General features: G+C 40.2%; 1 protein-coding gene across 5 annotated transcripts in view; it reads left to right on the forward strand.

Moving 5' to 3' along the window:
* GRXCR1 (glutaredoxin and cysteine rich domain containing 1) overlaps positions 1-16,577 on the forward strand; it is a 335,749-nt gene that overhangs the window by 195,771 nt on the left and 123,401 nt on the right. The window contains exon 1 of one of the 5 annotated variants that reach the window (XM_032633386.1): positions 15,274-15,666. The exons of the other annotated variants lie outside the window; for them this stretch is intronic. Coding sequence (XP_032489277.1) covers positions 15,283-15,666 — 384 coding nt within the window. The 5' untranslated portion in view covers positions 15,274-15,282. Of the gene's footprint in view, positions 1-15,273; positions 15,667-16,577 lie in introns of those variants that run through there. 5 annotated transcript variants of the gene reach the window in all.

The raw sequence follows: 16,577 nt of genomic DNA on the forward strand, positions 1-16,577 counted from the left end.
AGGTGCTTCTATGTTGGGTGCATATATATTTAAAATTGTTATATTTTCTTCTTGGATTGATCCCTTGATCATTATGTAATGTCCTTCGTTGTCTCTTATAAGAGTCTTTATTTTAGAGTCTATTTTGTCTGATATGAATATTCCTACTTTAGCTTTCTTTAGATTTCCATTTGTATGAAATACCTTTTTCCATCACTTCACGTAAGTCTGAATGTGTCTCTAGATATGAAATGAATCTCTTGTAGGCAGCATATATACAGGTCCTTTTTTTGTATCCATTCAGCTACTCTATATCTTTTGCTTGGAGCATTTAATCCATTTACATTTAAGGTAATTATTGATATGTTTTTTCTCATTGCAATTTTGTTAAATATTTTGGATTTGTTTTTGTAGATCTTTTTCTTCTCTTTCTTCTTTTGTTCTCTTCTCTTGTGATTTGATGACTATCTTTAGTGTTATGTTTGGATTCCTTTTTCTCTCTTTTTCTTTTTTGCGGTACGTGGGCCTCTCACTGTTGTGGCCTCTCCCGTTGCAGAGTACAGGCTCTGTACGCGCCAGCTCACAGCCATGGCTCACAGGCCCAGCCACTCCATGGCATGTGGGATATTCCCGGACTGGGGCACGAACCCGCATTCCCTGCATCAGCAGGCAGACTCTCAACCACTGCGCTACCAGGGAAGCCCTCCTTTTTCTTTTTGTGTGCATATCTATTACAGATTTTTGGTTTGTGGTCACAGTGAGATTTTTGTATAGCAGTCTATATAAAATCATGATTGTTTTAAGTTGCTGGTCTCTTAAATTCAAATGCATTTTAAAAACCCCGCATTTGTACTCTCCTCCCCTCATGATTACTATTTTTGATATCATATTTTACATCTAATTGTATTCTGTATACCTTAACTCTATACAAATAATTTTACTACTTTTGTCTTTTAACCTCCCTATAGCTTTGTGTGAAAAATCAGTTGATAGTTTTTGTGGGAGTTCCTTTGTATGTTATTTGTTGCTTTTCCCTTGTTGCTTTTAATATTCCCTCTTTATCTTTAATTTTTGTCATTTTTATTACAATGTGTCTTGGTGTGTTCCTTTTTTGGGTTAATCCATATGGGACTCTCTGTGATTACTGGACTTGGGTGACTGTTTCTTTTCCAGATTAAGGAAGTTTTCAGCTATTATCTCTTCAAATATTTTCTGAGGCCCTTTTCCTCTCTCTTCTCCTTCTGGGATTCTGGGACCCCTATAATGCAAATATTTGTGCCCTTGATGTTGTCCCAGAGGTCTCTTAAGCTGTCCTCATTTCTTTTCTTTTTTCTGTTCAGTGGCAGTGATTTCCACTACTCTGTCTTCTAGCCCATTGATCCGTTCTTCTATATCATTTAGTCTACTATTGATTACTTCTAGTGTATTTTTCATTTTAGTTATTGTATTCTTTATGTCTCTTTGGTTGTTCTTTATATTTTCTAACTCTCTGTTAAAATCTTCTAACTTCTCACTCTGTGCATCCATTCTCCCAAATTCTTTGATCATATTTATGATCATTACTCTGAACTCTTTAATTGGGTAGGTTGCCTATCTCCACTTCACTTAGTTCTTCTGGTGTTTTATCTTGTTCTTTCATCTGAAACATATTTCTCTGCTGCCTCGTTTTGTCTAAGCTGATATTTGTATTTTTATGTATGTGGTAGGTTAGTTATGTTTTTCGACCTTGGAGAAGTGGCCCTCTGTAACAGATGTCCTATGCATCCCAGCCGTGAACTCCCCTCTTGTCATCCAAACTATATGCTCTAGTGGTTCCCCCTAAATGGGTTTCTTGGGTCCCTGTGTTGTGGCAGGCTATCATATGGGCAGTCTGGTAGACTTGGTTGGTCCCTGGTCCAGTTGGCTCCCAGGCTCTGCCTTATGAGGATGTTGCCTGCTGCTATTTAGTGTGGCCTGATTATGAGGCAGCCGGTTGCAGAACCAGTGGGTCCCGGGGCCCTGGGTCTAGTGCTGGCTCACTGGTGCGTGGAGTCATGGTCCCAAATACTCTAGGGATGTTGCCCACCCACTGGCAGGTGAAGCCAGATCCTGGAGTTAGTGCCAGTTACTGTCAGGCAGAGCTGGTTCCTGGAGTCTGCCTGCAGGGCCCAGGGATCCCAGAGCTCATTTCAGATCATTAATGGAAGGGGGCAGTTCCTGACACAGTTGGTTATGGGGCCCAGTGTGTCCTGAAGGTTATTGTGGTCTGCTAGTGGGCAGCACTGAGGCCCACCTGGTCCCAGGGTAGGGTCTGGCTTGCTGTTGGTGGGCTTAGTCCACAGGCTGCAGGATCATAGTTTTCTTGCTTCTAGTGGCTGCCCCCTGGTGGGTGAAGCTGGTCTAGAGCCTAATGCAGGCTTCCTGTTGGGAAGAGCCAATGTCTTTCCAGTGGTGGGTACAGCTGGGTCTTGGCCTTCTGGTAGGTAGGGCCTTGTCTGGGGGCATGTCTAGAGGTGGCTGAGGGCTCAGGAAGTCTTTCAGCAGCCTGTCTGCTGTTGGGTGGGGCTGGGTCCCTGAACACTTAGTTTTTTGACCTGAGGCATTCCAGCACTGATGCCTATAGATTGTTGGGTGTTGGCGCTAATGAGCCAAGATGGCAGTTGCCAGCAGCAGCGTTCACGTGTTTGACTGGTCTACAGTATTTCTGCCACCAGTGTCTATGTCCCTAGGGTGAGCCTCAGCCTCCTCCCAACTCTCCATGAGACTCTCCAAGACCAGGAGGGAGGTCTGGCCCAGGATCATATCAAATTACTGGGTCCTGGTGCATGTGGAATTTTGTGTCTGCCCTTTAAGAGTGAAGTCTCTCTTCCCCCAAGTCCTGCAGGGCTCCTGCCATTAAGCTCAGCTGGCCTTTAAAGCCAAATGCTCTGGGGGCTCATCTTCCTGGTGCCAGACCCCTGGACTGAAGCCTGACGTGGGGCTTAGAACTCTCACTCCTGGGGGAGAACCTCGGCAATATAATTATTCCTCAGTTTATGGGTTGCGCACCCATGGGGTATGAGATTTGATTCTATTGTGAGTCTGCCCCTCCTACCCACCTTGTTGTGGTTCCTCCTTTATGTCTAGTTGTTGAAGAGCTTTTCTGATAGGTTCCAGTCTTTTTTGTTGATGGTTGTTCTGCAGGTCATTGTGATTTTGGTGTCCTCATGAGAGGAGATGAGCTCAGGGTCTTTCTACTCTGCCATCTTGGCCACTCTCCCCCAGTTCAGTATTTTTGATGCTTTATTCATTAATATTTATTCTTGAGTGCCATATTCATTCATCCTATCTGACCTTTTCTCCATCCTGGGGCAGTTGGATTTGTTTTTGTTATGGTTCCATGCAGAATTTTGAAAAGTATATGTCCCATGTGTAGGATAAATGTATGCTTAATTTTATTCATTCATTTTTCTCTTTATTGGTAATTAAGAGATGTCAGATCCATACACCAATATCCTGAAGTAATAATGAAGGTAGTTCAAAATCTTTGTATTGATACTATAAGACATATTTATAAATATTCTACATAGTGACAATCTGAATGAACAACGACATAAAAGTGAACTTTCTTCCTTCCAATTTGAAGAAACTTACTACAAAATACACAAGAAACTCCTTATTCAAGAGAAAATAGCAAAATCCTTGTTTCATGCTCGAGAATGAAGCTTGAGCTTATAGCTACTTGCTGCTAAATGGACTGGACGTTTGAATCTCTTGGCTTTTATAAGTTGAAGACAGCCAAGTCAAGGTTTCAACACCTAAATAGGTAGACTTGATTCATTGCTCTTTGATTTCTTCTGGGACTTGGATTCTACAGGTAGAGTATACCATTTACTCTGTAGCATTCAACAATTTCTAATGTAGTGTAGATGTTGCCTTTAATGACACCAATAGCATTATATGACTTAGATTTTTGCCTGGAAAGTAAATAGACATTATATCCCACCTTGCATATAGACTGGAAGCAGGATAGAAAGACATGAAAGCAATCACGTTAGTTGTAATTTACCTGTCTCCTAAATGTGAGATCAGTTTGTTCTGACATTAAAATCTAATTTAGCTAATTTTAAATCAGCAAACATTTCTCTGGGTGCCATTTATATGCAAAACACTCTACAAAATACAGTAGTGAAATCAAAGATGAGAATTGAACTGTGAAAGTCTATTTTGGGAAGCTGCTCCTCTGGGACCTCTTTATTGGTCCTCCTTCATTGGTGGCTATGTTAATTTTATAGTTGAGGTAATTATGTAATGGAAATGCTGGGTGCATGTTGAGTCCACAGTTGAGCACCCCCGGGACTCTGAGACAACCATGCCCTCTCAGGTTCAAGGTGACAGGTATAAGCCAGCGCTGAAGCCCCCTGCTCCCAGTACAGCACTTAGTATATAGTCAACAGTCCATAATGGTATAGAGCAGACAAGCTTGTACAAACTGGAGTCCTTCTCCTAGGATCTAAGTGATGACAGACTGATTCAGCCTCCAAGCCCTCGAATCAGACCACAAACAAATTGCCTTGATTCTCTGTCACTTATTTATGCTCACCTGGCTCCATTCTTCTCACTGTCCTCCAAACGGTACAGTCGGCACTCCATATCCATGAGGTTCCACATCCATGGTTTCAAACAACCATGGATGGAAATATTTGAAAAAATTCTGTAAAGTTCCAAAGAACAAAACTTAAATTTGGCACACACTGGCAACAATTTAATAGCATTTACATTGTGTTAGGTATTATAAGAATCTAGAGGTGATTTGAAGTATATGGGAGGATGTGTGTACCTTATATGCAAATACTATGACATTTTACTTTATTTCTTTCTTTAATCTTTATTGGAGTATAATTGCTTCACAATACTGTGTTAGTTTCTGTTGTACGACAAATTGAATCAGTCATATGCAAACATATATCCCCATATACTCTCCCTCTTGGGCCTCCCTCCCACCCTCCCTATCCCATGTCTCTAGGTCATTGCAAAGCACTGAGCTGATCTCCCTGTGCTATGCTGCTGCTTCCCACTAGCGAACTATTTTACATTCAGTAGTGTATATGTGTTGATGCTACTCTCACTTCGCCCCAGCTTCCCCTTCCCCCACTGTGTCCTCAGGTCCATTCTCTACGTCTACGTCTTTATTCCTGCCCTGCTGCTAGGTTCATCAGTACCATTTTTTTTTTTTTTTTTAGATTCCATATAAATATGTTAGCATATAGTATTCGTTTTTCTCTTTCTGACTTAATTCACTCTGTATTAAGACTCTAGGTCCATCCACCTCACTGCAAATAACTCAATTTCGTTTCTTTTTATGGCTGAGTAATATTCCATTGTATATATGTGCCACATCTTTATCCATTCATCTGTTGATGGACACTTAGATTGCTTCCATGTCCTGGCTACTGTAAATAGAGCTGCAATGAACATTGTGGTACATGACTCTTTTTGAATTATGGTTTTCTCAGGGTATATGCCCAGTAGTGGGATTGCTGGGTCATATGGTAGTTCTAATTTTAGTTTTTTAAGGAACCTCCATACTGTTCTCCATAGTGGCTGTATCAATTTACATTCCCACCAACAGTGCAGGAAGGTTCCTTTTTCAGCACACCCTTTTCAGCATTTATTGTTTCTAGATTTTTTGATAATGGCCATTCTGACTGGGGTGAGACCATATCTCGTAGTTTTGATTTGCATTTCTCTAATAATTAGTGATGTTGAGCATCTTTTCATGTGCCTCTTGGCCATCTGTATGTCTTCTTTGGTGAAATGTCTATTTAGGTCTTCTACCCATTTTTTAATTGAATTGTTTGTTTTTTGATATTGAGCTCCATGAGCTGTTTGTATAGTTTGGAGATTAATCCTTTGTCCATTGTTTCATTTGCAAATATTTTCTCCCATTCTGAGGGTTATCTTCTCATCCTGTTTATGGTTTCCTTTGTTGTGCAAAAGCTTTGAAGTTTAATTAGGTCCTATTTGTTTATTTTTGTTTTTATTTCCATTACTCTTGGAGGTGGGTCAAAAAAGATCTTGCTGTGGTTTATGTCAGAGTGTTTTTCCTATGTTTTCCTCTAAGAGTTTTATAGTGTCTGGTCTTACATTTAGATCCTTAATCCATTTTGAGTTTATTTTTGTGTATGCTGTTAGGGAGTGTTCTAATTTCATTCTTTTACATGTAGCTGTCCAGTTTTCCCAGCACCACTTATTGAAGAGGCTGTCTTTTCTCCATTGTATGTTCTTGCCTCCTTTGTCGTAAATTAGGTGACCGTATGTGCGTGGGTTTATCTCTGGGCTTTCTATCCTGTACCATTGATCTATATTTCTGTTTTTGTGCCAGTACCATAGTATCTTGATTACTGTAGCTTTGTAGTATACTTTGAAGTCAGGGAGCCTGATTCCTCCAGCTCCGTTTTTCTTTCTCAAGATTGCTTTGGCTATTTGGGGTCTTCTGTGTTTCCATACGAATTGTAAAATTTTTGGTTCTAATTCTGTGAAGAATGCCATTGGTAGTTTGATAGAGATTACATTGAATCTGTAGATTGCTTTGGGTAGTATACTCATTTTCACAATGTTGATTCTTCCAATCCAAAAACATGGTATATTCCTCCATCTGTTTATGTCATCTTTGATATCTTTCATCAATGTTTTATAGTTTTCTGAGTACAAGTCTTTCACCTCCTTAGGTAGGTTTATTCCTAGGTATTTTATTCTTTTTGCTGTGATGGTAAATGGGATTGTTTCCTTAATTTCTCTTTCTGATTTTTTGTTGTTAGTGTATAGGAATGCCAGAGATTTCTGTGCATTAATTTTGTATCCTGCAACCTTACCAAATTCATTGATTAGTTCTAGTAGTTTTCTGGTGGCATCTTTAGGATTTTCTATGTATAGTATCATCTCATCTGCAAACAGTGACAGTTTTACTTCTTATTTTCCAATTTGTATTCCTTTTATTTCTTTTCCTTCTCTGATTGCTGTGTCTAGGACTTCCAAAACTATGTTGAATAAGAGTAGCAAGAGTGGACATCCTTGTCTTGTTCCTGATCTTAGTGGAAATGCTTTCAGTATTTCACCATTGAGTATGATGTTTTCTGTGGGTTTTTCATATGTGGCCTTTATTCTGTTGAAATAGGTTCCCTCTATGCCCATTTTCTGGAGAGTTTTTATCATAAATCGGTGTTGAATTTTGTCAAAAGCTTTTTCTCCATCTATTGAGATGATCACATGGTTTTTATTCCTTAATTTGTTGATATGGTGTATACAATTGATTGATTTGCATAGAGTTGCATATATTGTAGAATCCTTGCATCCCTGGGATAAATCTCCCTTGATCAGGGTGTCTGATCCTTTTAATATGTTGTTGGATTCTGTTTCCTAGCATTTTGTTCAGGATTTTTGCATCTATATTCATCAGTGATATTGTTCTATAATTTTCTTTTCTTGTGATATCTTTTTCTGGTTTTGGTGTCAGGGTGATGGTGGTTTCGTAGAATGAAGTTGGAAGTGTTTCTCCCTCTGCAATTTTTTGGAAGAGTTGGAGAAGGATCTGTGTTAGCTATTCTTTAAATGTTTGATAGAATTCACCTGTGATGCTATCTGGTCTTGGACTTTTGTTTGTTGGAAGATTTTTAATTACAGTTTCAACTTCACTTGTGATAGGTCTGTTTATATTTTCTAATTCCTCCTGGTTCAGTCTTGGAAAAGATACCTTTCCAAGAATTTGTCCATTTCTTCGTGGTATCCATTTTATTGGCATATAGTTGTTTGTAGTAGTCTCTTATAATCCTTTGTATTTCTGCGGTGTCAGTTGTGATTTCTCCATTTTCATTTCTAATTTTATTCATCTGCATCCTCTCCCTTTTTTTCTTGATGAGTCTGGCTAAGGGTTTATCAATTTTGTTTATCTTCTCAAAGAACCAGGTTTTAGTTTTATTGATCTTTGCTAGTATTTTCTTCATTTCTATTTCATTTATTTCTGCTCTGATCTTTATGATTTCTTTCCTTCTACTGACTTCGGGTTTTCTTCTTCTTTCTCTAGTTGCTTCAGGTGTAGGGTTAGATTGTTTATTTGAGATTTTTCTTGTTTCTTGAGGTGAGATTGACTTGATATAAACTTCCCTCTTAGAACTGCTTTTGCTGTGTCGAATAGCTTTTGGGTCATTGTGTTTTCATTGTCATTTGTTTCTATGTATTTTTTATTTCTTCTTTGATTTCTTCAGTGATCTCATGGTTATTTAGTAGCACACTGTTTAGCCTCCATGTATTTATGGTTTTTACAGCTTTTTCCTGTAACTGATTTCCAATCTCATAGCGCTGTGGTCAGAAAAGGTCCTTGATACAATTTAAATTTTCTTAACTTTATTGAGGCTTGATTTGTGACCCAAGATGTGATCTATCCTGGAGAATGTTCCATGTGCACTTGAGAAGAAAGTGTATTCTGCCACTTTCGGGTGGAATATTCTATAAATATCAATTAAATCTATCTGGTCTGTTGTGTCATTTAAAGCTTGTGTTTCCTTATTTATTTTCTGTTTGGATGTTCTGTCCATTGGTGTAAGTGGGGTGGTAATGTCCTCTACTACTATTGTGTTACTGTAGATTTCCCCTTTCATGGTTGTTAGCATTTGCCTTATGTATTGAGGTACTCCTATGTTGGGTGCATAAACATTTATAATTGTTATATCTTCTTCTTGGATTAATCCCTTGATCATTATGTAGTGTCCTTTCTTATGTGTTATAACAGTCCTTATTTCAAAGTCTATTTTATCTGATATGAGTATTGCTATTCCAGCTTTCTTTTGATTTCCATTTGCATAGAATACCTTTTTCCATCCCTTCACTTTCAGTCTGTATGTGTCCCTGGGTCTGAAGTGGGTCTCTTGTAGACAGCATATATATGGGTCTTGTTTTTGTATCCATTCAGCCAGTCTGTGTCTTTTGGTTGGCGCATTTCATCCATTTACATTCAAGATAATTATCAATATGTATGTTCCTATTACCATTTTCTTAATTGTTTTGGGTTTGTTTTTGTGGGTCTTTTTCTTCTACTGTGTTTCCCGCCTAGAGAAGTTTCTTTAGCATTTGTTGTAAAGCTGGTTTGGTGCTGAATTGTCTTAGCTCTTGCTGGTCTTAAATGCTTTTGATTTCTCCATCATCTGAATGAGATCCTTGCCAGGTAGAGTAATCTTGGTTTACTTTCTTTACTTTATGTGTATTCTGACACTACCTTCTGGCCTGCAGAGTTTCTGCTGAAAAATCAGCTGATAACCTTATGGGGATTCCTTTGTATGTTATTTTTTGTTTTTCCCTTGCTGCTTTTAATATTTTTTCTTTGAATTTAATTTTTGTTAGTTAGATTAATATGTGTCTTGGTGTGTTTCTCCTAGAGTTTATCCTGTATGGGACTCTCTGCGCTTCCTGGATATGGGTGACTATTTCCTTTCCCATGTTAGGGAAGCTTTCCACTATAATCTCTTCAAATATTTTCTCAGACCCTTTCTTTTTCTCTTCTTCTTCTGGGACCCCTATAATTTGAATATTGGTGCATTTAGTGTTGTCCCAGAGGTCTCTGAGATTGTCTTCAATTCTTTTCATTCTTTTTTTCTTTATTCTGCTCCTTGGCAGATATTTCCACCATTTTGTCTTCCAGCTCACTTATTCATTCTTTTGCCTCAGTTATTCACTTATTGATTCCTTCTAGTGTAGTTTTCATTTCATTTATTGTGTTGTTCATCTCTGTTTGTTTGTTCTGTAGCTCTTGTAGTTCTTTTTTAAACATTTCTGGTATTTTCTCAATCTGTGCCTCCATTCTATTTCTGAGATTCTGGATCATCTTTACTATCATGACTCTGAACTCTTTTTCAGGTAGATTGCCTATTTCCTCTTCATTTATTTGCTCTTTTAGGTTTTTACCTTGCTCCTTCATCTGTGACATATTTTTTTGCCATCTCATTTTTTTTTCTTTTTTTTTGAGTGGCATTGTGTTCCTGTCTTAGGTTGTTTGGCCTAAGGCTTCCAGCACTGCAGTTTGTAGGCTATTGGGTAGAGCTGGGTCTTGGTGCTGAAGTGAGGACCTCCAGGAGACCTCACTCTGATGAATATTCCCTGGGGTCTGAGGTTATCTGTTAGTCCAGTGGTTCGGACTTGGTGCTCCCACTGCAGGAGCTTTGGTCCTACTCCTGGCTTGTGAACCAAGATCCTGCAAAACACACGGGGCGGCAAAAAAAAAAAGGTGGATAAGGCCTTGGCAGTGGAGGGCATGGCCTATGCATGGGTGAGGTTTGGGTGGTGGGCAGGGCCTATGCTTAGTACTCACAGGGCTGGAAAAGGTGGGGGGTGGGGGGGTGGGGCTTAGGCTCAACAGAACCGAAGTGACCCATGCCCAGACCAGAAGTGGCCTCTGGCCTCAGAGGGTGGGCAACCCCACCTGGGAGCCCAGCAGGCTTTCTGGGCTCGAGTGGGTGGGGCAGACGCCCTCCACTCATCTTCTGCTCCTCCTGTCCTGGAGAGCCCCTCCTGCAAGCCTCCTGGCCTCCCTCCTATGTCCCCAGGACCCACTCAGCCTGTAGTGGGCTTCCGAGGGTGGGGATCTGCTTGGGAACTTAGCAGGCTCCCTGGGCCTTAGTGGATGGGGCAAACGCCCTCCGCTCCTCTCCTGCTCCTTCTATACTGGAGTGTCCCACCTACCTGCCTCTCCTGATCTCCCTGGCCTCCCTCCTATGCCCCCAGGGCCCACGCAGCCTGGAGTGAGCTTTGGAGAGTGGGAGATCGACCTGGGAGCTTAGGACCCCAGTGGGTGGAGCAAACGCCCTCCACTCTTCTCCCACTCCTCCGGTCCTGGAGGGCCCCTCCTGCCTGCCTCTGTTGTTCTCCTGGATTCCCTTCTATGCCCCCAGGACTAACCCAGCCCGGAGGGGACCTCTGAGGGCGTAGGACCCGGCCTGAGAGCTGGCCGACTTCCTCAGTGGATTGGGCAGGGGAAATGCTGGGCCTGCTCCCCCCTGATCCAAGCCCCTGAGGGTCCCCCCAGGTATGGGAACCCCTCCCCCACTCTCAGCCACCCTTCAGGCATCGGTCCTGTCTAGCCTCCACTTCTCCTCCCCCCTCAGTCCCCCCACGCTCTACTGGTTCGCTTGGGAGTCCTTCCCGTCTCCTTGGGCATAGGGGTCCCCCACCAGTGTCCAGCAGGAACCCTAGTTATGGGGAGATGAGAACTCTGCATCTTCCCACACCGCCATCTTGACTCCTCCCCCCATGCCTTTTTTTTTTCTTTTTTTTTTTTGCGGTATGCGGGCCTCTCACTGCTGCGGCCTCTCCCGTTGCGGAGCACAGGCTCCGGACGCGCAGGCTCAGCGGCCCTGGCTCACAGGCCCAGCCGCTCCACAGCATGTGGGATCTTCCCGGACCGGGGCACGAACCCGTGTCCCCTGCATCGGCAGGCGGACTCTCAACCACTGCGCCACCAGGGAAGCCCCCCCCCCCCATGCCATTTAATAAGGGACTTGAGCATCCATGGATTTTAGTAACCCGGAACCGATCCCCCAGGATACCTAGGGATGACTATATGTATGTTTAGCTATTTTAAGTAACTTGGGATTTATAGCTACCTTCTGTTGATCAGCATTTGAAGCATTTCATATATATCATTCTAGTCAATCTTGCCAAACATTCTATGCAATAAAAACTACTGTTTGACTGATGAGGAAACTGAGGCTCAAGGTCACTTAGGGGTGGCATATCCAAGGTTTAAACCCAGCATTGTGTACACCCACAGCCCCCATTCTTAACCACTAATCTATAAACTAAGAAATCATCCATCTTTCTCGTTATATAATAAAATAATAGTCCTGTTTTCAAAGAATATTTTCTTTAATGCACTGAGTTTCTTTTCTGATTAGAAGTTCTCTGCCCTTCAAATGAATAATTGAGCTGTGAATTTTGATTTGCAAATTCATGTGTGGTAAGAAAAGTTCAATATTCTATAAGCTGAAAAGTTTCAGGGGTAGCTTGTTTTTCCTATTTTACTGATGGTTAGTAAATCTTTTTTATCCCCTCTAATCACCAATGTAGTTAGAAAATAAAAATTGATTGGTTCTTTCCATCCAAACAGAAGTTCTGAGAACAGCACTTGGGGAGTGAGTCATGATTTATTGCTTCTCTAGGGACAAGTGTTGCTGGAGAAAAGACCATTACCTTGCCAACGACTGGCAATATTTCTGCAAGACCAAAAAATAAAGTAGTGAATATGATAGCTGTAAAGTAGCAGCAAATGGAGACATTTTGCACATATTTACTGTGATCCAAGGGATTAAAAACTTACGCTCCAAATGCTAGAAATATGGTTAAAATTACTTCTCACCATGCAGTGATAATCACACACAGAATAGTATGTGGGGCAATATTTGGAGACAAGATGAGTAAAAGAATAACTATATTTTTATGTCATACTTTCTCTGCAAATAAGGAAATAATTAGATATTCTGATTAAAAAACTAATGCCAACAAGAAATATCCAGGCCTAGGTATAGCTGCTAGGTTATTGTTTCTACTGGGAATTGAACAAGGAGTATTTTTTTCTTTGAATACATCATTAATGGTAATTTCCAAAGTAGTTCTAGTTTGGTTAATGAAACATTTGACGCTTTTTAGCTTCTGGAATTTTTAACTTTCTATTTTAAATAAATAGATGCCCATTGGTAACAAACTTGAAATATTTCTGTATTGGTAATATGGCTTGTCATGTTAATGGGGGTTTTGTTCATGTTTTGAGGGGTTGCATAAATCAAGGGTTAGGTTAGGAAGGAAAGGGCTTGCTAGTCTTGCCCTCTTTTGAGAAGAGCTTTGTAGAATGGGAGTTATACTTGTCTTTGGCCACTCTGTCTTTTTTTAGTTCTTTCAACGAACCTATTGTTTTCTGCCTCAGGGCCTTTTCACTTGCCACTGAAGTTTAGGAACTATCTCCAGCTACTCCTTCCCACCTCAATCAATCTCTTCTAATTTTGCTAGACCCTAGTTTAATGTCTTCTCTTCAGAGAGGCTTACTGTGACTTTTCTAAAGTAGACTCCCTTATATCATTTCTGATTATATCCACTTTTTTTCACTTGGTCATGCTTGTTACAGTTTTCATTATTATCTTTATTTGTTTATTGAATGTTATCTAACTCTCAAGGCAGGGATCATGCCTATTACATTCACCTGCATAGATCCAGCAACTTTTTGACATTTAGTAGGTGCCCAACAAATATTGTTAAATGAATAAATGATGGTAAGAATACCTCTGAAGGAAAAGAAGGAAATTCTTGCTCAAGGGGGCGATGCTAGACTGGCAAAGCAATTATAATGTAGGGAATAATAAACTGATACTGGGAAAAGGTGGCCAGTGGAGTAGTTAGAATGTGCTACACTCACATTGAGCAGCTGGGAACAAATTGTAAACAAAATGAGAGTGGAGAGTGTTGAGAATAGCGTTGGTAATGTTTTATTGGCGATGACTAGAAATTTTGTTATTTCAAGAAAGAGGGATTCTGTATGTGCTTAAAATACACTGTGTTGAACTGTAGCTATTTTGTCTAAGCATTATGTTACCAATGGAAGGTATGGGACATAATTTTATATATCTTTATATTTGCTATAGTCGCCAGCTATGTCTTACTCTTGGGTGGCACTCAATAGATGATTGTGGGATACACATTGCCTGAATGAAAAATGAATTACAAAGATTTATCCACTGAAAAGAGAAGCTTAATTTTTTATTTTAGCTTAAGACAGGTGTGTGAATTATAAATATCTAGGGTATATTATACATCAGGGCACATATCTTCTTACACTAGCATATACTTCCTTTTACTTGTAGCCCAATGCAGTGGTCGTGGCTGTGAGTTTCTCTGTGATTCTGACAGGCTCAGCATATGACAAGATTGCTGGCGCCGTCCAGGTAGCAGGTGGGAAGAGAAATAGCATGGACAGGACACTGTCTGTCAACTGCCTTGGCCCACAAATGACACGTCACTTTTGCTCACATCCCCTCGGCAAAAGCTAAGCATTTGCTTCCTCTCCCTTAAATGCAAGAGGCTGAGCAATGTAGTTATCTCACCTTCATACACACTGGAAGACATTTCACAAAGTTACTAACATCTCTAGTGACGTTAGTTGTGACTTTTATTTTCAACTTTAAGCTGTTAAGTATGTTCTGAAGTAAGTATAAATTGAGTTTATAATCAGGTGAAGACTTATAAAGATAAAAAAAGCTTGAAACTCAGTATGAGAGCCAGCTGAGTATCCTCCCTCTGGAGTTTCAGACAGGTTGGGGCACTTACTATGGTATAAGTTCCAATATGTCCTTGTATCTTAGGAGCTTCTTCAGGTGCTTGCCAAAGTGACAGAAAATCCACTGAGCACAGCGTAAGGAGGACCCTTCTCTATGCATGGGTGATTTGGATATGATATTTATCAATGTGATCACCTGGATTACTTTGGCTGATCTGGCTGGCTTGGAGGATTTTCCATTCTTCCCTCGCTGTTCCATGTTTCCTTTCCAAAACCTTTCCCTTTGTCAAAGAGAGGAGTGTTTTCTACTAGCAAAAGTGGGAAAGCAACAAAAGAAAAGATATTCCTTGTTATAACCTGTTAAAAAGCTATTCTTCAGTAAAACTTCAGTAAAACTACTTGTGCATGAAGATGAAGGTGTAGATTGAAAATTCATCGTATACAATATGGATGAAGTCTAACTGATGATTTAATAAGAGCTAATATTGATAGCTCTATGCAGACATGTAATATGTTCACTGCCCTTTTTAAAGAGCATGAAAGACAGAAGGAATAAGCACTGTGAGAAGACTATGACACCTCCCATCCTACACATTTGATTCCATATTTTATCCCTGGTCTCCACTCTGAGCTGTTAGAGGTATTTCTGCTGCTAAGATCCTTTTCAACACTCACCACTGGCTTCAAAGTCCAAGTCTTTCATTTCCTTGCCCCATACTTATTTTCTGTTTCATTGCATGCTACTTTCTTGCACTTGTCTTGCTAAAGCCTCCACCATGGCTATTTAATATTTAAAGGCTGGGATCACTTTGCAGGTTTTAGTTTAAAGGTAACCATAGCACACACACACACATTCATTATTAATAGCAGAGATGTACTGTAAGTTCTTGGGAATCTTCTTTCGTTTTGATGTTAGTTTCATATGAGTGCTGCTGTCACTAGAATTAAGCTCTGGTATTGCTCTATGGAAAGTGGACTAATGCAGTAACCAGGGAACCAGAATTATGTGAACAGCTTGTTATGTGGATGGGACCATGCTAAAAAGGGAGATGAAGCCAGAAAATGACAGGTCACGGAAAGTCCGATTTCGGATCGCGTCATCTCATAGTGGGCGAGTTCTGAAGGAGGTATATGAAGATGGGCGACCGGCAGGCTCTCTGGATTCTGAATGTGCCAGTATCTGTGGCATAGATGGACTCAGTGAGTCTGATGGACAGCAGAATGGCCACATAGGATCGGAAGGGGACGAGCAGGAGAATGACCAGGATAACTTGCTGGTGTTAGCAAGGGCTGCCAGCGAGAAGGGGTTTGGTACAAGAAGAGTCAACATTTTAAGCAAAAATGGCACAGTCAGAGGTGTTAAATATAAAGTCAGTGCTGGACAAGCTCTATTTAACAATTTGACCAAAGTATTAGAGGTAAGTCACTGTACTTTGTCCTTCCTGATCTTTGTTTCTAATTCACCATCTCAACACCTCTCTGTTCTCCAGTTTAAAGCAAACCTCTCTTATTCATGATTCCTACGTACTTCATGAGTCACTTCTACATCTAGGATATTGTCTCAACAGCCATTGATTAAAATAAGGTCATATGCTTAGCAAACTAGATTGACCTCTCAAAGCCAAATTCCTAACATTTAAGTAGTCGTCTTCTAGGGCGTAATGACTAAAACAATATATCTGTTTCTTAGCCAAGGAAGGGAAGAAGACAAACTGTAGTCTTCAAAGCATTTGAGCAAAGCTTAGGAGTTAATTTCTGGTTAATCATCCTTAAGATACCAATTTAGCATTTATCATCACTTGTATAGATATTTAAACCAGAAAAGGCTGAATACTGCATTCAGTGGAGTTGGATTCAGCTGGAATGTTATGTAACTATAAAGGCTTCCTCCCATTCCTGGGGAGGTTGCAGATTTCATTTGAGGTGCATTTCTCCATTAATTTGCTTAAGAACTCTAGAGCAGCACTTGAAAAAGTTATTCTATAAATGTACAGATTGAGATCCAGATTTTATAGTAAAAAATTAGCCCTTAAGATATGATAGATTCTGCGCAATAATGTAGGAATGTATTATTCAGGTCCTGGGCCTTTGACAGTGATCTTATGTTAAGTTTTTGAAATTGCCTGGAAGCATTGGTGAAATGATTTTCTGTTAAAAACAGGCATCATTATTTCAGGAATGGAATTCATAATCACTACCATTAAGATAGCAAGCCAGTATTTTTCATTGTAATACCATTTTATATTATTCTCAATATTTAAATAAAATGATCTCTTGTGATGAATTATTCAATGCCTTGACATTATATAACAACACAGGAGTAGTGGGG

The sequence above is a fragment of the Phocoena sinus genome, chromosome 5 (assembly GCF_008692025.1).
Source record: "Phocoena sinus isolate mPhoSin1 chromosome 5, mPhoSin1.pri, whole genome shotgun sequence".
NCBI lineage: Eukaryota > Metazoa > Chordata > Mammalia > Artiodactyla > Phocoenidae > Phocoena > Phocoena sinus.